This window comes from Nipponia nippon, unplaced genomic scaffold, assembly GCF_047370975.1.
Source record: "Nipponia nippon isolate SJK-2023a ecotype South Korea unplaced genomic scaffold, ASM4737097v1 scaffold_6, whole genome shotgun sequence".
NCBI classification, from domain to species: Eukaryota; Metazoa; Chordata; class Aves; order Pelecaniformes; family Threskiornithidae; genus Nipponia; species Nipponia nippon.
The window spans coordinates 31,027,038-31,048,306 of record NW_028262380.1 but is presented as its reverse complement, the minus strand read 5'-3'; the positions used below and the strand labels follow the sequence as shown (position 1 = coordinate 31,048,306).

The window sequence follows — 21,269 nt, the reverse complement described above, 5'->3', positions numbered from 1 at the left end:
TCTTAAAACTGCTTTGTCCCAGGTAATATCATGTTAACTGTAATTTTAGTTGTTTGAGAAAGTTACTTGATGGTTGTGTTCCCATTACTACTGTATAACTACTATTCCTGTGCATATATGTGTATATATTATATGTAGCATTTTTCTTAATGCATGTTAAGTTATAAGCAAACCACATTAGATAAATATTGGGACATTTATCTTGTGATATTACTGCCATTTTCCTCCATGCTTATATTGTAATCTGTGTTGACCTCATCTATCTTCCCTCAGTTTCCAACTCAGCACACAACGGTTTTGAAGGAACTATTCAGCGATCGCACCGGCCTTCATATGAAGACAAAGTTTGCTTTGTAGCCACAGTTAGATTAGCGACACCTCAATTTATCAAGGTATGTACAAATGAAATCACTTTTATATCATTTTTAAATGTACTCTGAACAAGAAGACTTCAGAGAGAATGCACACAACATTTTAAACACTATTCATGAAAACCATAAGGCATTTTATTATATGAAACTGAAAGTGTCTGTGTTTCTTACTTCACATACAAATAGGTTAAATGTTATGCAAAGTATCAAATGAAGTTGCTACGGTAAGTGTCATTTCTAAACAGTCATATAAAATAGTAACATGCAAGAAATAAATTTAGAAGTCCATAGGAATATAATTGGCCAAGTTTAACTTCAATGCAATGAAAGATAACACTGAGATTCCACTTTCACTGGAAAAATTCATAATTTTAGTTGACACTTGGATATGAATTTTATGCGGCTGATGATCTTGCTGTAGTTTGACACAGAAGCAAATCTTTTAGGGCTTAATGAAAGCTTGAATTATTTGTCAGCAACTGAGAGTTAGGTTTGAGGTAATAAAGATCTTCCGTTTTGTTTCAGTACTGTGTGTTATGCAATAACTCAGTTGTTTCAAGAGAAAGTTTTGCTTAACTGCTAATGCACAGTGAAGATACTTTTACAAGTTTAGAATTGGATGTGTGTGAAATTTATAGACTTTACTAAGTATAAGCCTGTTCCTCACCAAAATGAATCCAGATAAATACTTAGGATACAGTATAGGATAGTCTGATTGTGATTGAGATTATGTTTTCTACAAATATATTAATCAAGGTACAGATAGTCTACTGTCAAACATTTGTTCTTACAATTCAGTTGTAAAGAAATGCCATGAAATGTATATGGCACATGGTTAAGCTGCTGTCTGTCATGCAGAACTCTTTGTACATTTAAATATTCTGCATGTAAGTTGAATGCACTAGTGTCTTAAACTGAAGATTGTCGGTGGTATCTTCTGAAGTCATAGTCTATGTACTTTGCACTTTGAAAGTATAGTAGGGAGCCTGTGGAGGAGTCATATAAACTTCTTCAGTTCTGTCAGGCTGAATAGGAATTGACTCCAGACTGCATGCCAGAGTTTGTTGTTTATTTTTCCTGAAGCCATGGAAATCTTTCGTCTGACACTTTTCTTCCCATATGGGTCTAAATAATGTTCTTCCTGTTATGCCTACAGTTGACAGAGATGTTACGGGTGTGATTTTTGCTTCATGAAATACTTGGGGAAAAAAGACCAACCCAGCAGTATTTGCAAATATTTTTATCTTTTGAAGTCTGACAGTTTAGAGTGTATTATAGTAAAACTTTTGTGTTTCCTACTTCTGGAGCAGGACATTTGGAAGTTGAGGAACATCCATTTATGACCTTTCAGGTCTCTCAGTCTCCTGAGGGCAAAAGCCTTACAGATTATACTCTGGCCAAACTTTCATTCCTCTTTGCCTGAACTGCTGAGCCCCTAGTGCCTAAGGAAGCTTTCATGTTACAGAGATTTTAAGATCCTCTCAAGGTTTCCGACTAGTGCTGTTCATCTGAGAAATATTCTTGTGAAGAAGACAAACATTAGGGTGAAGACTTTTAATCTGACAATACTCGTTTATACTCTTGATACCTTCTGTTATTATTGAGGCTAGCATTGACTAGACTCTAGCAAATAAGTGTTATGTCAAGAACTTTACCATTCCAGTAACTTTACTAACAGATGTGTGACAGAGCCAGTAATGAGATGTGTATTCTAGTGCTGGATTGCCTCATTTAAGGTAGAACCCGTCTGCTCATCAGCCACTTTTTCACTTTATTTCAGATGGTATATGGTTCTGGTGGTTTTTTTACCTAGAATGTCATTTCTCAAGGATATACAGTGCTTTTGCAGAAAGCCATGGTATTCATGAGAATAATGTCTGAAAGTTCACATTTTTATTTTCTGCATATGACCCCACCACTTTTGTAACAAAATGTGCCACAAATTTTGCTCCCCAGTGAAAAGGTTTGGCTCTACACATTCTTTAAAACATTTGTCTTGCATTTTGGCTGGTAAATGATTGAATCCTACCAAGAAAGCAGGACTAATCCAGCCAAAAGGATTCTACCAGAATACTTTTTGTTACAAATGAAAGTCATTTCTTTTCTAGATGCGTTGTTGACAACTTCAACAAGATGCCTTGTTGAACAAGATAGCTTCTGCCCAGGGGTATTTTACAGTGGAAATCTGTAAATCGTTGATATAAATGCATCGAGTAATCAGATACTAACCTGCTGACAGCTCCTCTCTAACAGTGGTGTTTTTACTGTGATTTTACTGCCTGCACTTAAGTTATTTTTACTTTTGTTTTGACTTGTGCCAAAATAATTAGATTAAAAGAAACAACAAATCAAAAGTATATCTCAAGGATATATGCTTGCTCTGTCATTTCTTTTACTTTGCTATGAGTGGTGCCTTATTAAATGCTGTAATCTTAGGAAAGTAGATGAGCTTTGGGTTTTCTGGGTAGTTTCAGTTTTGAAGGTTAAGTCTTGCTAACTGGAAGTCACACCAAGAGTCACAAATTTGTGCCCAGAGTGATTTTGTTCATTACTTGCATCATATAGCTCACATTCTGGTTATTGTCTTGAGATTTTACAATGAAGGTGAGGAAAAAACATCACCGAGATATGTTAATTTTTTTCTTTCATAGAAAGAAAACTTAGAAGTATCTGCAAAATATCCGCTTAAACTCTGTGTATTATAACGTGAAAAAATGAAAAGGAAGGTGGTCCTTTTGTAGGAACAACAGGTAGTCTTCTACCGTATTTTTCCACAGGACTATTTTATAGATGTTTGGAGAGCAGCAGCATGCTCATCTGTGCACATCTGTCGTGAATATTATGTTAATGCAGCAGCAGCTTCCATACTGTAGTCTTTAGGAAACTGTTGTGGTATCTGATCATCAATAGATTCTACTGTGTTCCTGGCAACGCAAGCTCCTACAAGTGTGACAAATGTGTGCAGGTGTCCAAAAAGAAAGATTTACTGATGTCTAATTTTATTGTAATTCTTTGAGGGGTGTATTTGTATGTATGCATGTATTCCATCATCCATCTTTCTTCTTGTAAGGCAGTACTAAAGGAGTTTGCAAAAGAACCGACTGGCTTAGGGTACTTAGCTCCGTTACTGTCTCAGCATGAGGCATGGTACTTGGTGGGGCATCTTTACCTCTCTGGAAGGGGGCAATAGAAATTGACTGACATTCACGGATTGCACATATGTCTGAGTGGAATACATTTAAAACAATGTACAGAATACCTTGAGGATTTGTTGTAACAGTGGAAATACAATCATTCTCTGACTGTTCGTGAGTTCTAAACAGAAGAATAGCGTGTTATTTGTAGTACATGTCTGTGCCATCAGGGCAAAGTGATTTAGAGTACTGTGTATTCACCAAAAGGAAAACTCCTATTCCTAAAGTCAGAATAGTGTGACCATCTTGCTAATGTTGGTTTTTACCCATTATAAGCATATACTGTAATCAGAGTGTCTGGTGGGAGTGTTTCATCTCTTCTTTTGCTTGTTACAAGTTAAAAGCATAACTGCAGGAACTATTGATTTCTGCTTGTACTACCGTTTGTAGATACTGAGCTTGAGTTTAATCTCATGCTGGGGTTGTTCCATTTAAATCAACTGAGTGTCAGCCTGGCACAGCTGAGATTAGATTCTACCTCAGTACTATGCATCTAAACAAGCAAAACCAATGAAGCTGTCTAAAAATAACATTATAACTATTGTAGAGTTATCTACTAACTTTAGGTAAGTCTGAATTTCGAAAGAGCTTATGAATTAGAATAGAGCAGTTTTGAGAGAGATTTTTATTTTTTTACTTTTTAGGAAATGTGCACTGTTGAAGAACCCAATGAAGAGTTCACATCTAGACATAGCTTAGAATGGAAGTTCCTATTCTTGGATCACAGGTGCAATTCCTTCTATGTATAGCAGCAATAGTAGCTGAATCACAGTGGTGGCTATAATATTTAGAGTTCACTAATCAGCATTAACTACTCATAGCTTGTGTTGGGTTTAATTTTTTTCAGAGCACATACTGTAAACAAGAAAAGTTATATAATGAAATAATTTTTGGTTGGGTTTTTTTGTGTGAAAATAAAATGACATTAATTTTTGTATTAATTAGGGCACCTCCGATAATAGGTTACCTTCCATTTGAAGTTTTGGGAACATCAGGCTATGATTATTATCATGTGGATGATCTAGATAATCTGGCAAAATGTCATGAGCATTGTGAGTATGACTAAGTTGCTACAATGAATGAGTTTGCTTTATAGATGTCGGTTTAAAGTTTGTTCAATTGTACAAATGTTGTAGTGAAATTTTGTGATATATTTGAGTGAAATGTCTTTATTCCCATTCATTTTACGTTATTGCACTGCTGATCTTCATCTTCTTTCTTTTGATACAGAACTACAAAACAGATTTAACTTTGTTATATGATTTAGAGTTTTCATTGTGGTAAATTGGAGTGCACAGCACTACGACTAATACTTCTCCAGTTCTTCCAATAGCATTTAAAAGGCTCTGTGATGTTTAATAAACACAAAAATCATTTAAACATGTAATAGAACAAGCTTTCTGTTTAGCTATGGTTTTCTTTACAAAACTGTATTTAAATTTTTTGCACACAAATTTTTCACAATATTAAAAAAAAAAACCAGAAAAATGGAAGTTTGAATTCTACAGTTCTCTGAAAAATGCAGTGTAAATCTTTTTTGGAAAAAAGCTACAGTTTTAAACCTTTTCCTAGTCATTGTCATAGTACTGGATTTGGACATGGTTTTGGGCCATATGAAGTTAGGAAATAATGTTTATTATGTAATTGCAATATTTACAGACTGGAAAGACAGTAAACTCTATTCTTCACTTTTATAGTAATGCAATATGGGAAAGGGAAGTCATGTTACTACAGATTCCTTACAAAGGGACAACAATGGATTTGGCTGCAAACACATTACTATATCACGTATCACCAGTGGAATTCCAGGCCAGAGTTTATTGTCTGCACGCACACTGTTGTAAGGTAAGTTATCTTTTAAAAATCTGTATTAGAGAAATTCTAATGGCATGGGAGCTGTATTGCTGGTATTTTTGGAGGTAGAGAAATCGTAGCAGTTTAAAGAATCATTGGAAAACTTCCTGGGATACTTTGGAAGCAAGGTACCTCTGAGGAGTTTGGTTTTCTGAGGTGTGTTTTTTAAATCATCCAAGAATATAGTAGTCATATTTGGTTTGTTCTTCTAGTTATGCAGAAGTTAGAGCAGAAAGACGACGAGAACTTGGTATTGAGGAGTCTCTTCCAGAGATAACAGCAGATAAAGTGAGTGTCTTAAATAATTTTATTTTACTTCTTCTTTCTTTCATACCAAAAATGATATATAAGCAAATACACAGCAGCAAGAAGTATTTTGTCCTGTTACAGATAAAGTAATTATTTTGATCTCTAAATAATATGACTATTTAAAATGATCAAAGAAGTCTCAGAAGGGTGTGTGTTTAACTGTATTCTGCCCTGAACACTTACCCTCCTCTTTTCAGGAGTTCATGTGCATGTAGTTATAACATGGCAACATCCATAAGTCCTTATTAAGATCTGATTCTTGCAGAGTTTGATTCATAAATAAACGTTCTCCCTTACTGGAAGCACCCATAATCTGAAAAACCAAGGTCAACACACAAAGATGGCTTGAAGGAATTCACAAGAGGAAAGCAGGAGCTGTTCCATTGTGTGACTCTGTCCCACTTCTTAGAAGTATACAAAATTCATTTTGAATTAATGTCCTTGGAAGCTCAGTGAGTCTTAGATAAGCCAGCTTGTGCAGATGCTCTGTTGTATTTTCCCCTGGCAGTTCAGAAATGTTTTCCCTTGGCAGTTCAGCAAATTTTATTTGACAGTGCTCCTTCTAGTGGAAATAACTCATCCTTCCTCAAAAGAATAAGCAGTTCACTCTTACACAGGTGTTCAGAGTGAATTGAGTTGCTAGAGAAGGAGGGTCAACTCAGCAGTCAGTTTGTGGCCTGTGTCTGCATGCATTTTTGTTTCTAGGTTTATATGGCTTTGGTTTGCTTTCTTTTCCAAGGATAAAACCTGCAAATGGAAATTGAGCTTACAGATATCAAGCAGGCCACTACTTCTGCACAGTCACCTGTATAAGGGGGTTGATTAGACACAGCATGGTCTTAGATATTTGCTAACAGAAATGTACGTTGTGTGTTGAATCAGATAAAATAATTGTTTGTGTGTGTCTCTTCAGAGTCAGGACTCTGGGTCTGACAATCACATAAACACAGTGAGTCTCAAAGAAGCACTGGAAAGGTTTGATACCAGCCCCACACCTTCTGCTTCCTCCAGGAGTTCAAGAAAATCCTCACATACTGCAGTATCAGATCATTCATGTAAGCACCAACTGTTGAAAATATAATTGCCTTCCTAGTGAAGGCTTTTTCTTCTTTACTTACTTTAATTAAATGCATAACTAGCAGTTAATAATCATTTTGTGAAAAGTGTGCCAATGAAAATGCCCTTTTTGATGGTTCAGAGATCTTCTGACCACTGAGATTTTCAGAGGTTGTATAGTGACTTCTACTTCTAAAAGTACAATAGCAGCCTATTTCAGTCCATCAGATTGCATTATTGTTGAGTAGTTGGGTAAAAAAAGAGTCCAAGCCTTAAGCTTTTTTATTCATTAAAAGCTTCCTGTGATTTGATTATTACACTGCAGAATTGACATTACTGTTAACGTGCCTCTTTCTGTCTTAACTCTGTACATTGTCAGCAACACCAACTAAAATGACGGTGGACACTAGCACTCCTCCAAGGCAAAGCTTATCTGGTCATGAAAAGACTGCGCAAAGAAGATCATCTCTGAGTAGTCAGGTAACTCTTCAGAGAAAAACTTTCTATTTCATCAGTGTAATTCACCTTTAAAAGGTGTTATTGAGTCCATATAACCTTTGTTTTATTTCTTCTGAAAACATAATTTAAACTGTAACAGTTTCACTTGGAATACATGACTATCAGAATTGTATCATCAATATGCAACTTGGGTATACTACATTAAGAGAATACAATAATTAAGCATGTAAGTATTTGGGTTTTGGCTTCAGGGTTTGCAAGATTGTGTATGAATCTCTGCTTTCACTCACACATAACTTCTACAATTCTGCGTTTTTAATATCCATATGTATATAAGCAATTATATACATATATATATAATTGCCAATGTAATGCTGTGTATCCCTGTAGAGAATTCATGTAGATTTATCGCTAAGAATATTAGTGAATACTTTCATATAATTTCTGAAATCTTGGTAACAGGAGAAAATGTCATGCTTCATGTACTTGGTGCTCATGTTCCAGTTGAAGTAATACATCCACTTCAAAAATAGAATGCTTATTAAAATATACATTTTTTAAAAGTTATTATTTAAGAATAAATCAAAGGTGTCAACTTCCAAACTTGTTGAAAAAGTTTTTCCCTTACTACAAATAAGACTTTTAAAACAGTTGTAATTTCTGTTTTTCCTGTTTTATACCTACTGCTTTTATATAGTTTTAGCAGTTGGATAAGTTATACATATATTATGTATATAATCAATTGCCCTTGTGTTCTTAATTCTCTAATACTTAAGGTTCGATATTTCAGGAAACATTTACTTGTTTTTATCATATGTTCATATGATGCTATTTTGGAATTGACACTTTATGTAAAGAAATATTTCATGTCAAGTATGAAGTTCATTCTCTTCCAGTTATGGAACAATTTTTTAAATCCTAGTCTTTAAGCTCCCAGTCTCTTGGACAACCAGTAGCACAGCCAACGATGTCTCAGCCTGCAACTTTACAGCTCCAGTCTGGCATGTCCCAGGTATGGATTAAATTGGTTTATTGTTTATTATTTTTTAAACAGTCTTGTTCTGAATAGAAGGTTAATTTCTCTTTCAGAAATTGAGTTCTTGGGTGCTAAAGTCACCTTTAACATTATTCCCTTGAAATGAGCAAATTCCCCAGTTTGACACTTTTCCTTTATTTTTTTCTTCCTGGCATTTGTGTGGATATAGTTTTCAGCCTTGGCCATTAGAAACATAGATAACACAAGCTAAAATATTTTAGGATAGGAATTTAAAAATCCATCTACTATGCTGTTAACTTACTACACATATGCTTGTAACACAAGTCAACTTAGTCTGTGAAACAGTTTTGTGAAATAAGAACAGTGGTATCAGATCCAACTGAAGATCTATGTCCTGTAGATAGGATATAAGTGTCAAGAGGTTGTATTGACTTGTAGCCCATAGCAGATGTCTGGGCATGAAGAGAAGCAGCAAACAGTTTCTCTGTAGGCTCAGCCTTCAACAGTTTGTTACTGAGGGTATTCCCAAGTTATTTTTATATGTTTTAGCTCTGGGTGAATTTTTTTGGTAAACTGGTACAATTCTAATTTTTAACCTGAGAGCGCTTTAACATTTGCAGTACCATGTAAATTACTAAGGCTTTTTAGAGAGTCTTGGTGATTTGGACACCAGTCAATTTCTTTTGCAATGGACTTTTTCTTTTTTAAATGTGAGTTCTGTGACATGTTCATACTAATGAATTTGTCCACATATTATGGTTATTAGCAGTTTAAAAAGCTACTATGGAGGAGTATATTTACTGCTTGTAAATAAAATGTCATTATTTTTGCTCAGCTTTTCATTTATTCATTGCACTATAGCCTGTGTTTCAGTTTTCAGCTCAATTAGGAGCTATGCAGCATCTAAAGGACCAGCTAGAGCAAAGAACACGCATGATAGAGGCAAATATTCATCGTCAGCAGGAAGAGCTGCGTAAGATTCAAGAGCAGCTTCAAATTGTCCACGGTCAAGGACTCCAGGTGAGTTACTGTAACTCTTACAGGTTTGATCTGTAGAGAATTTAGGCATCTAAAATGAGACTCAGGCACTTAATTCCACAATGTGGTCCTCCCTACACCCTGTCAGCTGCCATCTGGACCTAATGTGCCTAAAATCCATAGCATCTGGAGCTGCTGTTCCTGAGGTACCTGCCATTTTGCTTCTGAATGTATCTGGAAGTGCCCCAGTATCTCTCTCCCATGTTGAGCAGCTCAAGCCTAGCTTTTGCCTAAACCTAAATGTAAAAGGATGCAGTTGTTGTTACTTCTCGCATAATTTTGCAGCCATTAGAATATTCATCCAAAATGTGCAAGATAAGCATTTATTTCCCCTTTTAGCCCAAGGGTGTCAAATTCATACCTTTTGTTTATTAGACTGTCCTAACTATCAGGCTGTGGTCCTCCTACACATCCTCCTGGTGAAGTGGTTCTACTTTGCATGGTGTACTGAAGTAGTTACTAAGCCAGAAAGACAGGAAGTCTAGAGGCTGCGTTACTCAGTCTAGCAGCTGACTACCTGATTTCTGTATTTTAGCCAGTATATTTTTTTCTAATTTTGTCATTCTCTTTTCAGCAGCTATCTTTGGAAGAAAAGAATGATCCTATTGGGTTTTTCAAGTTAGAAAAATAACCAAACAAATAAACAGAAAAACCCAAACAAAACCAAAAAACTTACCTTAAGGAAAGAATATAAATATTTTCAGTGTGATCTGTGAATAAAGAGTAGAAAAATTTACTTTCTGTTGCTTAAATTCTGTTGAAGAGTTGGAATTTCTGGCATGTGCCATTTTCAGTGTTGTATCGTGTCTAGTGTAAGCCTGCCAGCAGTGGACTGCCTTACAGATGCCTCAAAAGGAGTCATTCACAGCTCTCTTCCCATGCACTGTGGAGGGATGTTATTCAGGGCTGTGGAAACTAGGGAAAAATATCCCAGTGCTGCACATTCTACCTTATAACCCTGTCTCATTTCAGTCTTGGGCCTAACTTTTTGTGAAGACTCAAATGTTTTTGTGCTGAATTCATTTTATTACAGTGATGTTGGAAAATTCAGTATAATCATTATGATTTCTTGATTGCCAAGGAAGATTACATTCTTGGTGCTATGCCTGGATCTATTGATTCTGAGATTTTCTTCATTTGAATTAGTTTCACTGCTGGAGATCCTACAAATAGAAATGTGATCTCAAATACATTTTGTCTTCAAACAGTTGTAGACTACATTACAAGTTAGTCTCTAAATAGTACTTTTTCTTTAAGAACAAATATTAAACAAAGTTTAGGGCTCTAGAAATCAGGATTCTGATTCTTATCAGTTACAGTAGAGTCTCTGAATACTGACCCTATTGGGAGTTGGGCCTCTTGTTCTTGGTGGTTGCAATGCTGTTTCAACACCTCTAATAACTTAAGATGAAACTTTATCTTATATTGATTTAAAATAATTAACTTTAGTTTCTCTAAAACATCTTGAACAATTAACGGATTTTTCTTAAAAGCTGACTTGTAGATTTTTTTTAAGATGTTCTTGCAGCAGTCAACTTCTGGACTCAACTTTGGTTCTGTGCAGCTTGCTTCTGGAAATTCTTCAAATGTTCAGCAGCTTACACCAATAAACATGCAAAGTCAAGTTGTTCAGACTAATCAGACTCAAAGTGGGATGAACACAGGCCATATAAGTACTCCACACATGATACAGCAACAGCCTTTGCAGAGTACTGCAACACAGGTAAAATTCTCATTATTGATTTTGCTGGATAGAATATATACTCAAAACCATAGCTGAAACACACCAGTAGCTTCCCTGACATCTCTCTCCCATTTTTTTTTTAACAATATCCTTTGAATCATATTCATTTCTTCATGTTCCAAGTTTTACAACTGAAATGCATTTCTGTTCTTGCTAATGCAGTTTCAGATCTTGTTTTTATTTTAAGAATTAGTCATGTAAATAATTAATAACAAGTAGCTTTTTGGAAAAACCAGTGTCAAGAAAACTTTTAGCTTGCCTTTTTTTGAATGGCTATGAACTGTCTATTGACAGAACTCATAACAAGATATTTGTCCTAGGTGAGCTTGAAACCCGGTGTCCAGACAGTGGTCTACAGCAAATACCTAGAAAAGCACAGGAACAGGACAAGCATATATTGGTGCTTCTGCAGTTGACTTTTCTACTCTTCAACAATTTCAGTCAGATGCCATAGATGTATCACATCTGTAATGTAATAGCCTTTGATGGGTTTTTCTTCTATGAATTTATCCAGTTTCTTTTGATTCCATGTAAACTTTTGAAATCCACAGTATCTCGTAGTGAGTTCTACAGCTTTACTTTCTGTGGATTATGATTATGTTTGTTTTTTAAACCTGCCACCCAGCTCATCTACTGGGAAACTCATTGAGCAGCTATTCACTTTTCACTTCTCAGTCATACATGATTTCAAAGTCCTCTGTCACATGTATCTCCATAGAAGCCTGTTTTTTCAAGCTGAACACTTGTAATGGGTTTTACCATTTTGTGTATGGAGACTTTATACCTCTGATCTCTGTGGTCACACTCCTCTGTACCTTTATCCAAATTCCATACTTTCTTTTTGAGATTTGTGAAGAGGCAGACATCATCTCAGCAGTAAGCTAGTTCCAAACTTTGAAGTAAGAAATTGATTGACATAATGTGCACATTTTACTGTCTGGCACAGAGATGCTAAAGGAGTGGAAAATAGGACCTTGAACAAATGATATGCAAGTAGCTGAAAAATTCAGGAAAAAAAAAAACTGAAGAGGAGGTTAATTAATAGATTTTCAGATGCCTGAGGGTCAGTCCCACCTCTAAATCCTCAGTTGGTAGAAATACCTATCGACTTTAAATTAAGAATTCATTTGTAATACAAAAACATAGGCAGTTGTGAAGTATGGGCAATGACAATGAGGACGACAGCTGTGGTACCTGGCTATTTTCAAATTACTATCTTATAAAATATTTTTTCTTTTCAGCATAATCAACAAAATGTACTTAGTGGACACAATCAACAGTCTTCTCTTGCCAGTCAGTCACAGAACACAGTCTCGGCACCTTTGTATAACACTATGGTGATTTCTCAGCCAACAACAGGAAATGTGGTCCAGGTTCCTTCTAGCTTACCACAGAACAATAACCAGAATGCTGCTGCAGTAACCACTTTTACACAGGACAGACAAATCAGGTAAAGCTTCAGGACCAATATTCAGATGACTTGCTATAATGATATGCTTACATAGCTACATCATAAACAAAAGGAACTACGGTAGCATTAAAAATCATGTGATTTATTATTTTAACTATATATGGATACAACAGTTAAACTAAACTCTGCTCAAAATAACATGTTCGCAGGCTTATAAAGCCCATGTTGTTATAGCAAAGTGTGAACCTGACAAATCTGCATTTCTCAAGTGCTCGTGGTGCTTGATTTTTTTTCCTAAAGGGACTCCAAATGTCTTTTTCCATTAACAGATTTTCTCAAGGTCAGCAACTTGTAACAAAACTTGTCACGGCCCCAGTAGCATGTGGAGCGGTAATGGTACCAAGTACTATGTTTATGGGACAGGTGGTGACAGCTTATCCCACTTTTGCTGCCCAACAGCAGCAGCCACAGACGTTGTCAATAACGCAGCAGCAGCAGCAGCAGCAGCAGCAAAGTCAGCAAGACCATCAGCAGCAGCTCACCACAGTTCAGCAACCAGCTCAGCCACAGCTGACCCAGCACCCCCAACAGTTCTTACAGGTAATGCAGCGTTCTCTACAAATTTTTGGAAGTCCTGACACTTTCAACATTGCCAGCTTATCTTAGGGGTGCGTTATCTGAAAACAGAGTGCTTAAAATAGTAACCTATGAAAAAGTCTGATGCATGAGATAAGTTTATTCTATAGACATTCTCTAAAATCTTGCTGCTTAAAAGAGAGGTAGTCTTTCCTGCAATTTCACTCTATGCTTGGTCCTGTTTTATATCTTTTTCCCTTTGAATTGCTGCTCTTGACTGAGCATGGGATGAAGAAACAGATGTTTCCCTTTAAAACAGCTTGCATTTTCTTTGCATTCACGTCTTAATGCAAGAAGGTATGAGAGATGATCTCAAACAGAATTGGTTGGTCTGGAAAGCAGCATGCCTGAAAGCCAAAGCAAGACATGGCCCCGTAATGTGAGGCATGAACATCTCTCTAGGCTACAGGGGAGGCTGAGCAGCAAGTAACCTTGTAAGCAGGGAGTAGAGAAGAACCTTGGTTTAGTGGAGAAAGAAGAAATTGGATCACAAGAGAAGGAAGGCAAAACCCAAGGAGTTTAGAGACAGGTCGGAAATGCCTACGAAAAGAAAAGAAAAGAACCAGAAGGCAGAAAGAATTGATGGGGAAATCTGTTGCCATTTGTTGATTCCGATTAATTGCTGGCGCATAGCTTACCCAGCAGGTGATGTTGGTGAGGAGGAGGTAGTGGTAGCTAGAACACTAGAGAGGAAGTGTCTCCGAGAAGGCGTAGGTTAAAAAAATCTTGATTTGGCCTCTGATGTTGCCTTCTCCAAAGAAAGATAAAGCCCATGTACTACCACAATGTCGTTTGTGCACGTTCTTAATGTTCTTTAACTACCTTGGGAATGCCAATCTTTTTTTTACTTTTTAAGAGTATACGTAATTAAAAATCCTTATTTTGCAAGTATTCTTCTTTCTTACTATGTGTAGTCTCCCATTTGCACTAAATGAGGGATCCTGTGCGTAGGTGGAATATATACAAATGCTGTAAGTAATGGGAGGCTTAACCTACATTTATATGCGCAAGGAATGGTTACGGTTCTGTTTAGGGCTGAGTAAACTTTTCTTTCACTAGGTCATTGATAGAAAATATTGACTTGTTGAAAAAATCTTTCATGGAAACATACCAATTTCAGTCATGCATCAGACAAAGGCTTTTCAGCTGCAAGTTGACTCTCAAAAAGAGAGCCGAAGAATACCTAGTGATTTGAATTTCAGCACTCATTTCTGTAGTGGGAGACTCTTGAACTGAATCAAACCAGAGCACAGATTTGAATGTGCTCTCCGACAACTCAGATAAATACTGTAATAACAGTGCTGCAGGTTGGTAGCCTCTGTAGGTCTGTTTCTAAATTTAAAAGTTCGTAGAATTTTGACTTAATTCTGGTGAAAAACAGAAGATTTGTGAAAGATGAAGATCTCCAAAGGTCTGTTCCTGTCCTAGAATTTCTTTGCAGGCAAAAGTTTAGTATTTTTAATACAAACTATTAAAGTGCTAGAATTTGAAGTGAAGCAAATGCTCTTTAAAAATGGAGAAAAGGAACAGTGATTTTCACTGGGGCTTCTTACAGTCTGATTCTGTGGCTGCAGCAGGTGGTGTAGTTCACTTTCTGCTGCAGAACGTGTTTCTGGATTGAGACGTCCGAGTGCATTTGTACCCATTCTTCATTGCTTTTCTTCAGTAACCATCATCTTTTGGTTCTAAGAAAATCAGTATTAAAACTAAGTACTATTTCCAATAGTAAGTAATCCCCTTCAAAGGGGATGTTTGGGTCGGCAAATGCGGCAGTTTCTTTGGCTGTTCATTTTGGCTGTGGGGGAACCTGTGCTCTGTGCCAAGTCAGGCACTGTTTTTCCATTTGACTGCAATGACAGCCACCTGCGCTTGTTCAGATAGATTCCTTAAGCCCTGTTATGCTCTTGTGGTTTGAAATGGAGACAAGTTGCCATGTGTTCCTACCCATTGCCACGGGAAATGCCAATGACCAGTTACAGCTGCTCTATTAATTGGTCAGATGCTCTAATTAACTTTATTAGTATGAACTAATCTTTGCATTGTTTGCTCAGCTTAAATGACAAAATCAGAAGTTTATTTTGACTGAACCCTTGTCAAAAGTGAAAAAGCAGCTAGGCCCGTGTTTCTCAGTGCAGCAGGAAAAATGATCCTTTCCCATTTGCATGTTTTAGACATCCAGGTTACTTCATGGAAATCAGTCAGCTCAGCTTATCCTCTCTGCTGCTTTCCCACTACAACAAAGCACTTTTACTCAGTCCCACCACCAGCAGCATCAATCTCAGCAGCAGCAGCAGCAACTTTCACGACACAGAACTGACAAGATGACTGATCCTTCCAAAGTTCAGCCACAATAGTGGGGGGCTCTGCCTCTTTTTGAAGCAAACTACCAGGAGGGGGCTGCTCCACAAACAGTTGCACTGAGGCTACAGAGGTAGCAGTATGAAGGCTTTCTAACACCACAATGTTGAGATCTAACTTCTGGAATCTGTTAAGAAAAGCCACAAGATGATGATGGGGACATGGCCAACTTTGATTGTTGCCCCGGTTTCTGTGTTCTAAAGGATTTGCTGCCATGTGTTAATTTGTCCAGGTGAAATCTCAAAATGTGACTGAAATGAGAGGGATGCTGAAAATATTGGTATTTTTATCAATCCTGTACATTTTTAAAGTATTAAAATGGACATGGAGCAATTGTTTGAATTAGCAGAAAAAAATGCCAGGAATATAGTCCAAAAACCATCTAATTTTTTTCAGATGATTATGGGACAGTAAATATTTTGAAAATGTTGTGTGAAATCCAGTTCTCTGTTGTACAGATGCTGTAAAATATTGTGTATATGTCTGCATAAAAGGAGAAAGAGCAAAATATTTTATATGATGCATGAAAATGTAATCTGTTATTTGTAGGTTTGAACATGTTTCCCTAAATTCTCACGCCATACTCAGACTAATGTTTTCCTCTGTTCTACCCTTTTGTTTACAACATGATGCATCATTATTTTCACCCTTAATGTGGGCACAAGTCTCTTGTTTGTGCTTTGTCTGTGACGTCAGGGTTTGTTCAGTGAGGTATAGTGCGTTGGTTAGTTGACTTCTCGAGGTTAAATTATTGCTGAAGCTGTTTGAACTGGTGATCATGCATCAGGGTTCAGGACATTCAGATTCATGAATATCATCCATCATTTCATAATTAATTCATCATTTTATTTGAAAAATAGGAATTTGCACTGCTTTCTTGCGGATGGTTTGGAATTTTATTCCCCAAAGCTATCTTTTGATATAGTTCATAGTTGGAAATATTTATGTAAAAGGTTTAAAAAAAATGACAGTAATTTTCAAGAATGTTTCAGTTATAGGAGTAATTTGCACAAAAATATATTTACATTTAATAACCTTTTGGGCACTTTTTAACCACTTTCTCTGTGGTGAGAATTGTAACTTGTTAAAATATGTTGGAATCTTTTTATTCTCCTTCAAAAATTAGTCAGAACTAATTCAGGGTCATTTTAACAACAACAACAAAACCCATAGTGCCTTGATTTTAATTCAGGTGATAATGTTGAACATCTTGAATTACAACGTCTTGAATCTGTAACCATTTTCAATTTTGAAGTCTTAGTACATTGTCAACCGAACTTGTGTATCTACTTCATAGCTATTTCTGTATTGTGTTGATCTTAATAATGGTCTGAGTTGAGACTGTGAGCATTGTCGAGTGGTACTCCCCTTCAAACACTAGCCAGAAACAGAGGAGTCTCTGAAATCTCAGACCTTGAAGGTAATACTCTTAAAAGATAAAAAAATCCAAAAGTATAGATTACTCTTTTTGCAGGAGGAAGAACAGTAAGCTGATTTTTTTGTTGTTTTTTTAAATCACTGTCGTAGCTTTTAGAAGTGTGTCTTGGGGGAGATCATGATTGCATTTAACACTACCAGGCTATTGATTTAAGAGATATCACTGAACTAAGACTTCAGAAAGCAACTTCACTTTATAAAGAAAATAAAAAGTTCCAACAGATATGATGTGCTATTTTAAGTAAATGTTCAGTAGGTTTTATGGTACTAGTTTGTGGAAACCAGAACTTCAGAGGAAAATAAATAAATGCTGATAGATCTGATAATTAAAAACAAAACCAGTAAAAGCAGTTAAAATTAGTACTAGGGAGAGAAAGCTGGATTAATCTTGAATACTGAGGAGGAGTTGAATGAATGTAACCAAATGGCGATGGACTATTTTGTACTATGGAACAGTTTGATTGTATTACTGGATGAACCAAACCCGCAGGAAGGTAATACTAGTTTAGCCAAGCATTTGATACAGCTGGTTGCGTTCTGAGGCTGGCCTTTGCCTCTGCACGTGTCCCACCATTAGGTCTTTGTTATTCCCCAGTTCTAAAGCAAGAGTTTGGCACCAAAAAGCACAGTGGTGAACATGGAAGGAAAGTGTGAGAAACACGGTACCAAAGAGAATCAGATTGCTTTCTGCTCCAAGAAGCCTGTTGGAACCTGGAGCAAGGAACAGATGCCAATACCAAACAAGCAAGGAACAATTCCCCTTCTTTAAAGGGATTTCTGGCATTCTCTGGGCTGGAATAATTGTCAGAAGCCTGTTTCTGTAAAGTTCTACGTAAAGAAATCCTGCCTTGTTCTACTATCCTTACCACACCATTCCACCTGTTTCTAAATTAAGCTGCGTTGACTAGAGGTCTGTGCTATCAGTACTTTTGCTTAATGGAAAATAGGTTAGACAAAAACATTTTTAACCAATTACAATAATAATATAGCACTAAAAGAGAAAACTGGGAGAGCTTTAATAGTGCTGTTAGAACTATTGAATAGTGGTAAAATAGGTTTATTAAGCTATTACACTGAGAATTACAGAAAACAGAGATACCAGCCAGACAGTTACTGATGCAGCTTTTTATATAAAAGCTTCGTTTAAACTTCTCTTCCCATTTCCCCCTTCCCAAATACTCTGGTGTGCTGCTATAGGTCTGTCGGTAAAAAGGCTAAACTAGGTGAGAGAAATTAGATGGATGACAATAGCACGGCTGCTGAAAGAGAACTATAGAAATGTACACTTTGATCAAGAAGCTTTTTGTAACCTCAGAGAGAGGTGATTCAATTACAGAACTACCGGCTAGCAGAGAAAGTATAGAAGGTGGGGAAATTCAAAGAAACTGGAAAAATATAGCACGCATTTGAGAAATTCCTGCCACAAATCAGGCAAACTTTTTACAAAAGCAAGCGTGTAGAACTTGCTCCAGATTCTGTGCAAGGATGCAGATGCTTTGTTTCACAGCTAATGACTAAAAAGTGTATTTTTAAAGGGTCTGCAGCTTCCCCTGTAGCTGAGTCAGCTGCTGAACTGTCCTTGATTTTTAGTGGGAAGAGGACCAGGGTATTGCCTCTTTCTTAATCAGCCTTTTGCTTCTGCCCGACTCGTTTATTACAGTCATAGATTTATTTGCAACATCCTAATAAACAGCAGGATAACGAATGCCGCGATGCTGCAGGTTCTGGAGCGTCAGCGTTAGCGAATGGCTCCAACAGAAGGGAAGGAGTCTGTTAAGGAGAGGGTCGTCTTTCTGAAGAGATGGGCTGGTGATACACCAGGGAGTGAAAAAGACAGCATAGCTGCATGGAGCTTAGGAGACAGACACTGTTTGCCTGCGATGGGTGAGGATTTGAAGAAAAGCTTCTAGGATAACTTCAGAGAAAAAGAATATAGCTATTTTTATATTATATTTAATATATATTATATTTGTATATAAATATGAAAGGATTCTAGTAGGAGCTCTCCATATGCCTTCCATTTCATCTAGAAGGTTTACCTTCTGCACTACGGTTCCAGTGTGTCACCACCTTCTGTGGGCATCTTGCCTACTGCCAAACACCAAAATTAGTAACCCAGTATCCTTACAAGAGATAGGTTTCATTTCAGCTTTATGTAAAAAATAATAAAACAAAGCTATATCAGGCAGTTTTTCACATAAAAAGAAATTCTCTTAAGACTCAAATAGCACTTTCTCTTTTTTTTTTGGAGTAATAACAAGCACTTTACTGAAAAGACTATTTGAAAAACAGTTTATTTCTTTAGTCAGTGAAACTGTTAAAAAGGGGGGGCATCGAGGAATAACATGCATAAAACTGTCACGAGAGACATTTCTGGAAAATGTTTCTTTAATATGGTGATCCTTTGAGGCTCAAAGTGCAAGATTAAAAAGGCTTCTAAAACCAGTTGGCTTTGTGTTTTATATGGCCAGGGGAAGGGATTAGCGACGACGGCTTCCTTGGAAGGAGACCTTTTTAAGTTGCACAGCTGCCTATGAGAGAGAATCATCCAGATGCTCATTTGCCTGCTCAATAATTCTAAGTGTCCCTTAGGATTATAATTTGTGTGAAAATGTTCTGAAGGTTTAAAGATGTGGCCTTTTTCAAGTGTCGAAGTCGATCCAAGAACCATTTATATTTTCAGAGATTTAACCCAGGTATTGTTATGAGTGTTTTAAATGTCGTGGCATCAGGAGATGTCAAACATGTCAGATTCATAAGTTTCTCTATTCGAAATCATTATTAAAATTAAATGTACAGTCAGAGGGCTGGAAAATGGTTATTTTGATTAAAAGGGAAAAGAGACTAGTTTTAATAATTAACCTTTTATTTTTTTACTTATCCCTGGTGGACAAAGTTGAAGAGAATTAAGTGAATTTGGATTTAAAAAGACATATTTAAACAAATCATAGTAGATGAGACAACTGTGAGAGAACATTTGCAATTGTCTTGGTTGTCCATGAGACTGGATAGTTGCTTTTTCACTATCATGATTTTTAACACTACATTCCTTGTCTTTTTTTTTTTTTTTTAAAAAAAAACCAGGTGATTTTAAGCTCTGCTATGCTTCATGCTATGCCATCTGCATGAATTTTGCCAGCATGATATGCTATATTCAAAGAAATTGTACCTAAACAAAAAGGAGGGGGGGGGGGGAAACAACGCAAAACAAAACACTGTGTCTGAACAAAATACTGTATGGCCTACTATAGAGACCCCAGCTGAGACCGCGAGATGCTGCATTAATAGACAATCAATGGGTAATTATTTATGAAACACTTCTGGGAATGGTCTTAAAGATGTTACTGCTTTGAAAGCAGTTGGTGAGTTGTCTTTTTTAACAAGAAAGGTAAAAATTATTTATTTTCAAATATATCAGACTGAATTTTGAGTTTTTAAGCAGTGTTGATTTCACAGCGTCTTGGGTTTCAGTTTTGTTTTGTATTTTTTTTAACTGGCATTAGATTTGTATACGTAAAAGAAAACAAACAGAAAAACCCTAGTGCCGCTCATATTGACGTCAGGAAATGTAGATACAGTTCCCTGGTGTTCATGTGATCATTACTAACTGTCAATTTTTTAACTGAATAAATGTAACTCATTTAAAATTTCGCTTTTTGTAGCTTCTAAGGGTCTAGAAGTTTTCTTTCTGAGTTGCTTGATGTCAGTTTTATCCAAGTTTCACAGTGAAGCGCTCTCTTACCCTTCCCACAACTGTAACCAAGGCACTCTCTGTCCCCCATCCACAGAACCGACTTGTGAGAAGTTGCTTGATGTTGATTTTCTCTCCTCCCCCTACCCAGACAAATGACTTGTGAGATTTCAGTAAAAATGCATACTGTATTTTTTTTCCTTGTCTTCTCTCTGTATCTCTTTATAAATTGATGCCTGTCATGGTTTAACCCCAGCCAGCAACTAAGCACCACACAGCCACTCACTCACTCCCCCCTGGTGGGATGGGGGAGAGGATCAGAAGGGTAAAAGTGGGAAAACTCGTGGGTTGAGTTAAAGACAGTTTAATAGGGAAAGCAAAAGCCGCACACGTAAGCAAAGCAGAACAAGGAATTCACTCACTGCTTCCCATCGGCAGGCGGGCGTTCAGCCACCCCCAGGAAAGCAGGGCTCCATCACGTGTAATGGTTACTTGGGAAGACAAACGCCACCACTCCGAACGTCCTCCCCTTGCTTCTTCTTCCCACCCACTCTATACGCTGAGCATGACATCATACGGTATGGAATATCCCTTTGGTCAGTTGGGGTCAGCTGTCCCGGCTGTGCCCCCTCCCAACTTCTTGTGCACCCCCAGCCCACTCGCTGGTGGGGTGGGGTGAGGAGCAGAAAAGGCCTTGACTCTGTGTAAGCACTG

The 21,269-nt window shown here is 37.0% G+C and overlaps 1 protein-coding gene across 10 annotated transcripts in view; it reads left to right on the top strand.

Annotated features, from left to right (window-relative positions):
* Positions 1–20,746, top strand: part of CLOCK (clock circadian regulator) — a 66,669-nt gene extending 45,923 nt beyond the window's left edge. For 8 of the 10 annotated variants that reach the window (XM_087735542.1, XM_087735546.1, XM_087735541.1 and 5 more), the window contains 13 exons: positions 274–392; positions 4,210–4,292; positions 4,511–4,617; positions 5,263–5,410; positions 5,632–5,707; positions 6,642–6,783; positions 7,164–7,264; positions 8,166–8,255; positions 9,102–9,260; positions 10,795–11,001; positions 12,264–12,472; positions 12,763–13,033; positions 15,241–20,746. In XM_087735542.1, coding sequence (XP_087591668.1) covers positions 274–392; positions 4,210–4,292; positions 4,511–4,617; positions 5,263–5,410; positions 5,632–5,707; positions 6,642–6,783; positions 7,164–7,264; positions 8,166–8,255; positions 9,102–9,260; positions 10,795–11,001; positions 12,264–12,472; positions 12,763–13,033; positions 15,241–15,423 — 1,895 coding nt within the window. In that variant the 3' untranslated portion in view covers positions 15,424–20,746. The remainder of the gene's footprint in view (positions 1–273; positions 393–4,209; positions 4,293–4,510; positions 4,618–5,262; positions 5,411–5,631; positions 5,708–6,641; positions 6,784–7,163; positions 7,265–8,165; positions 8,256–9,101; positions 9,261–10,794; positions 11,002–12,263; positions 12,473–12,762; positions 13,034–15,240) is intronic. The other 2 variants (XM_087735548.1, XM_087735547.1) reach the window with 2 other exon arrangements.
* The last annotated feature ends 523 nt before the right edge of the window (positions 20,747–21,269 follow it).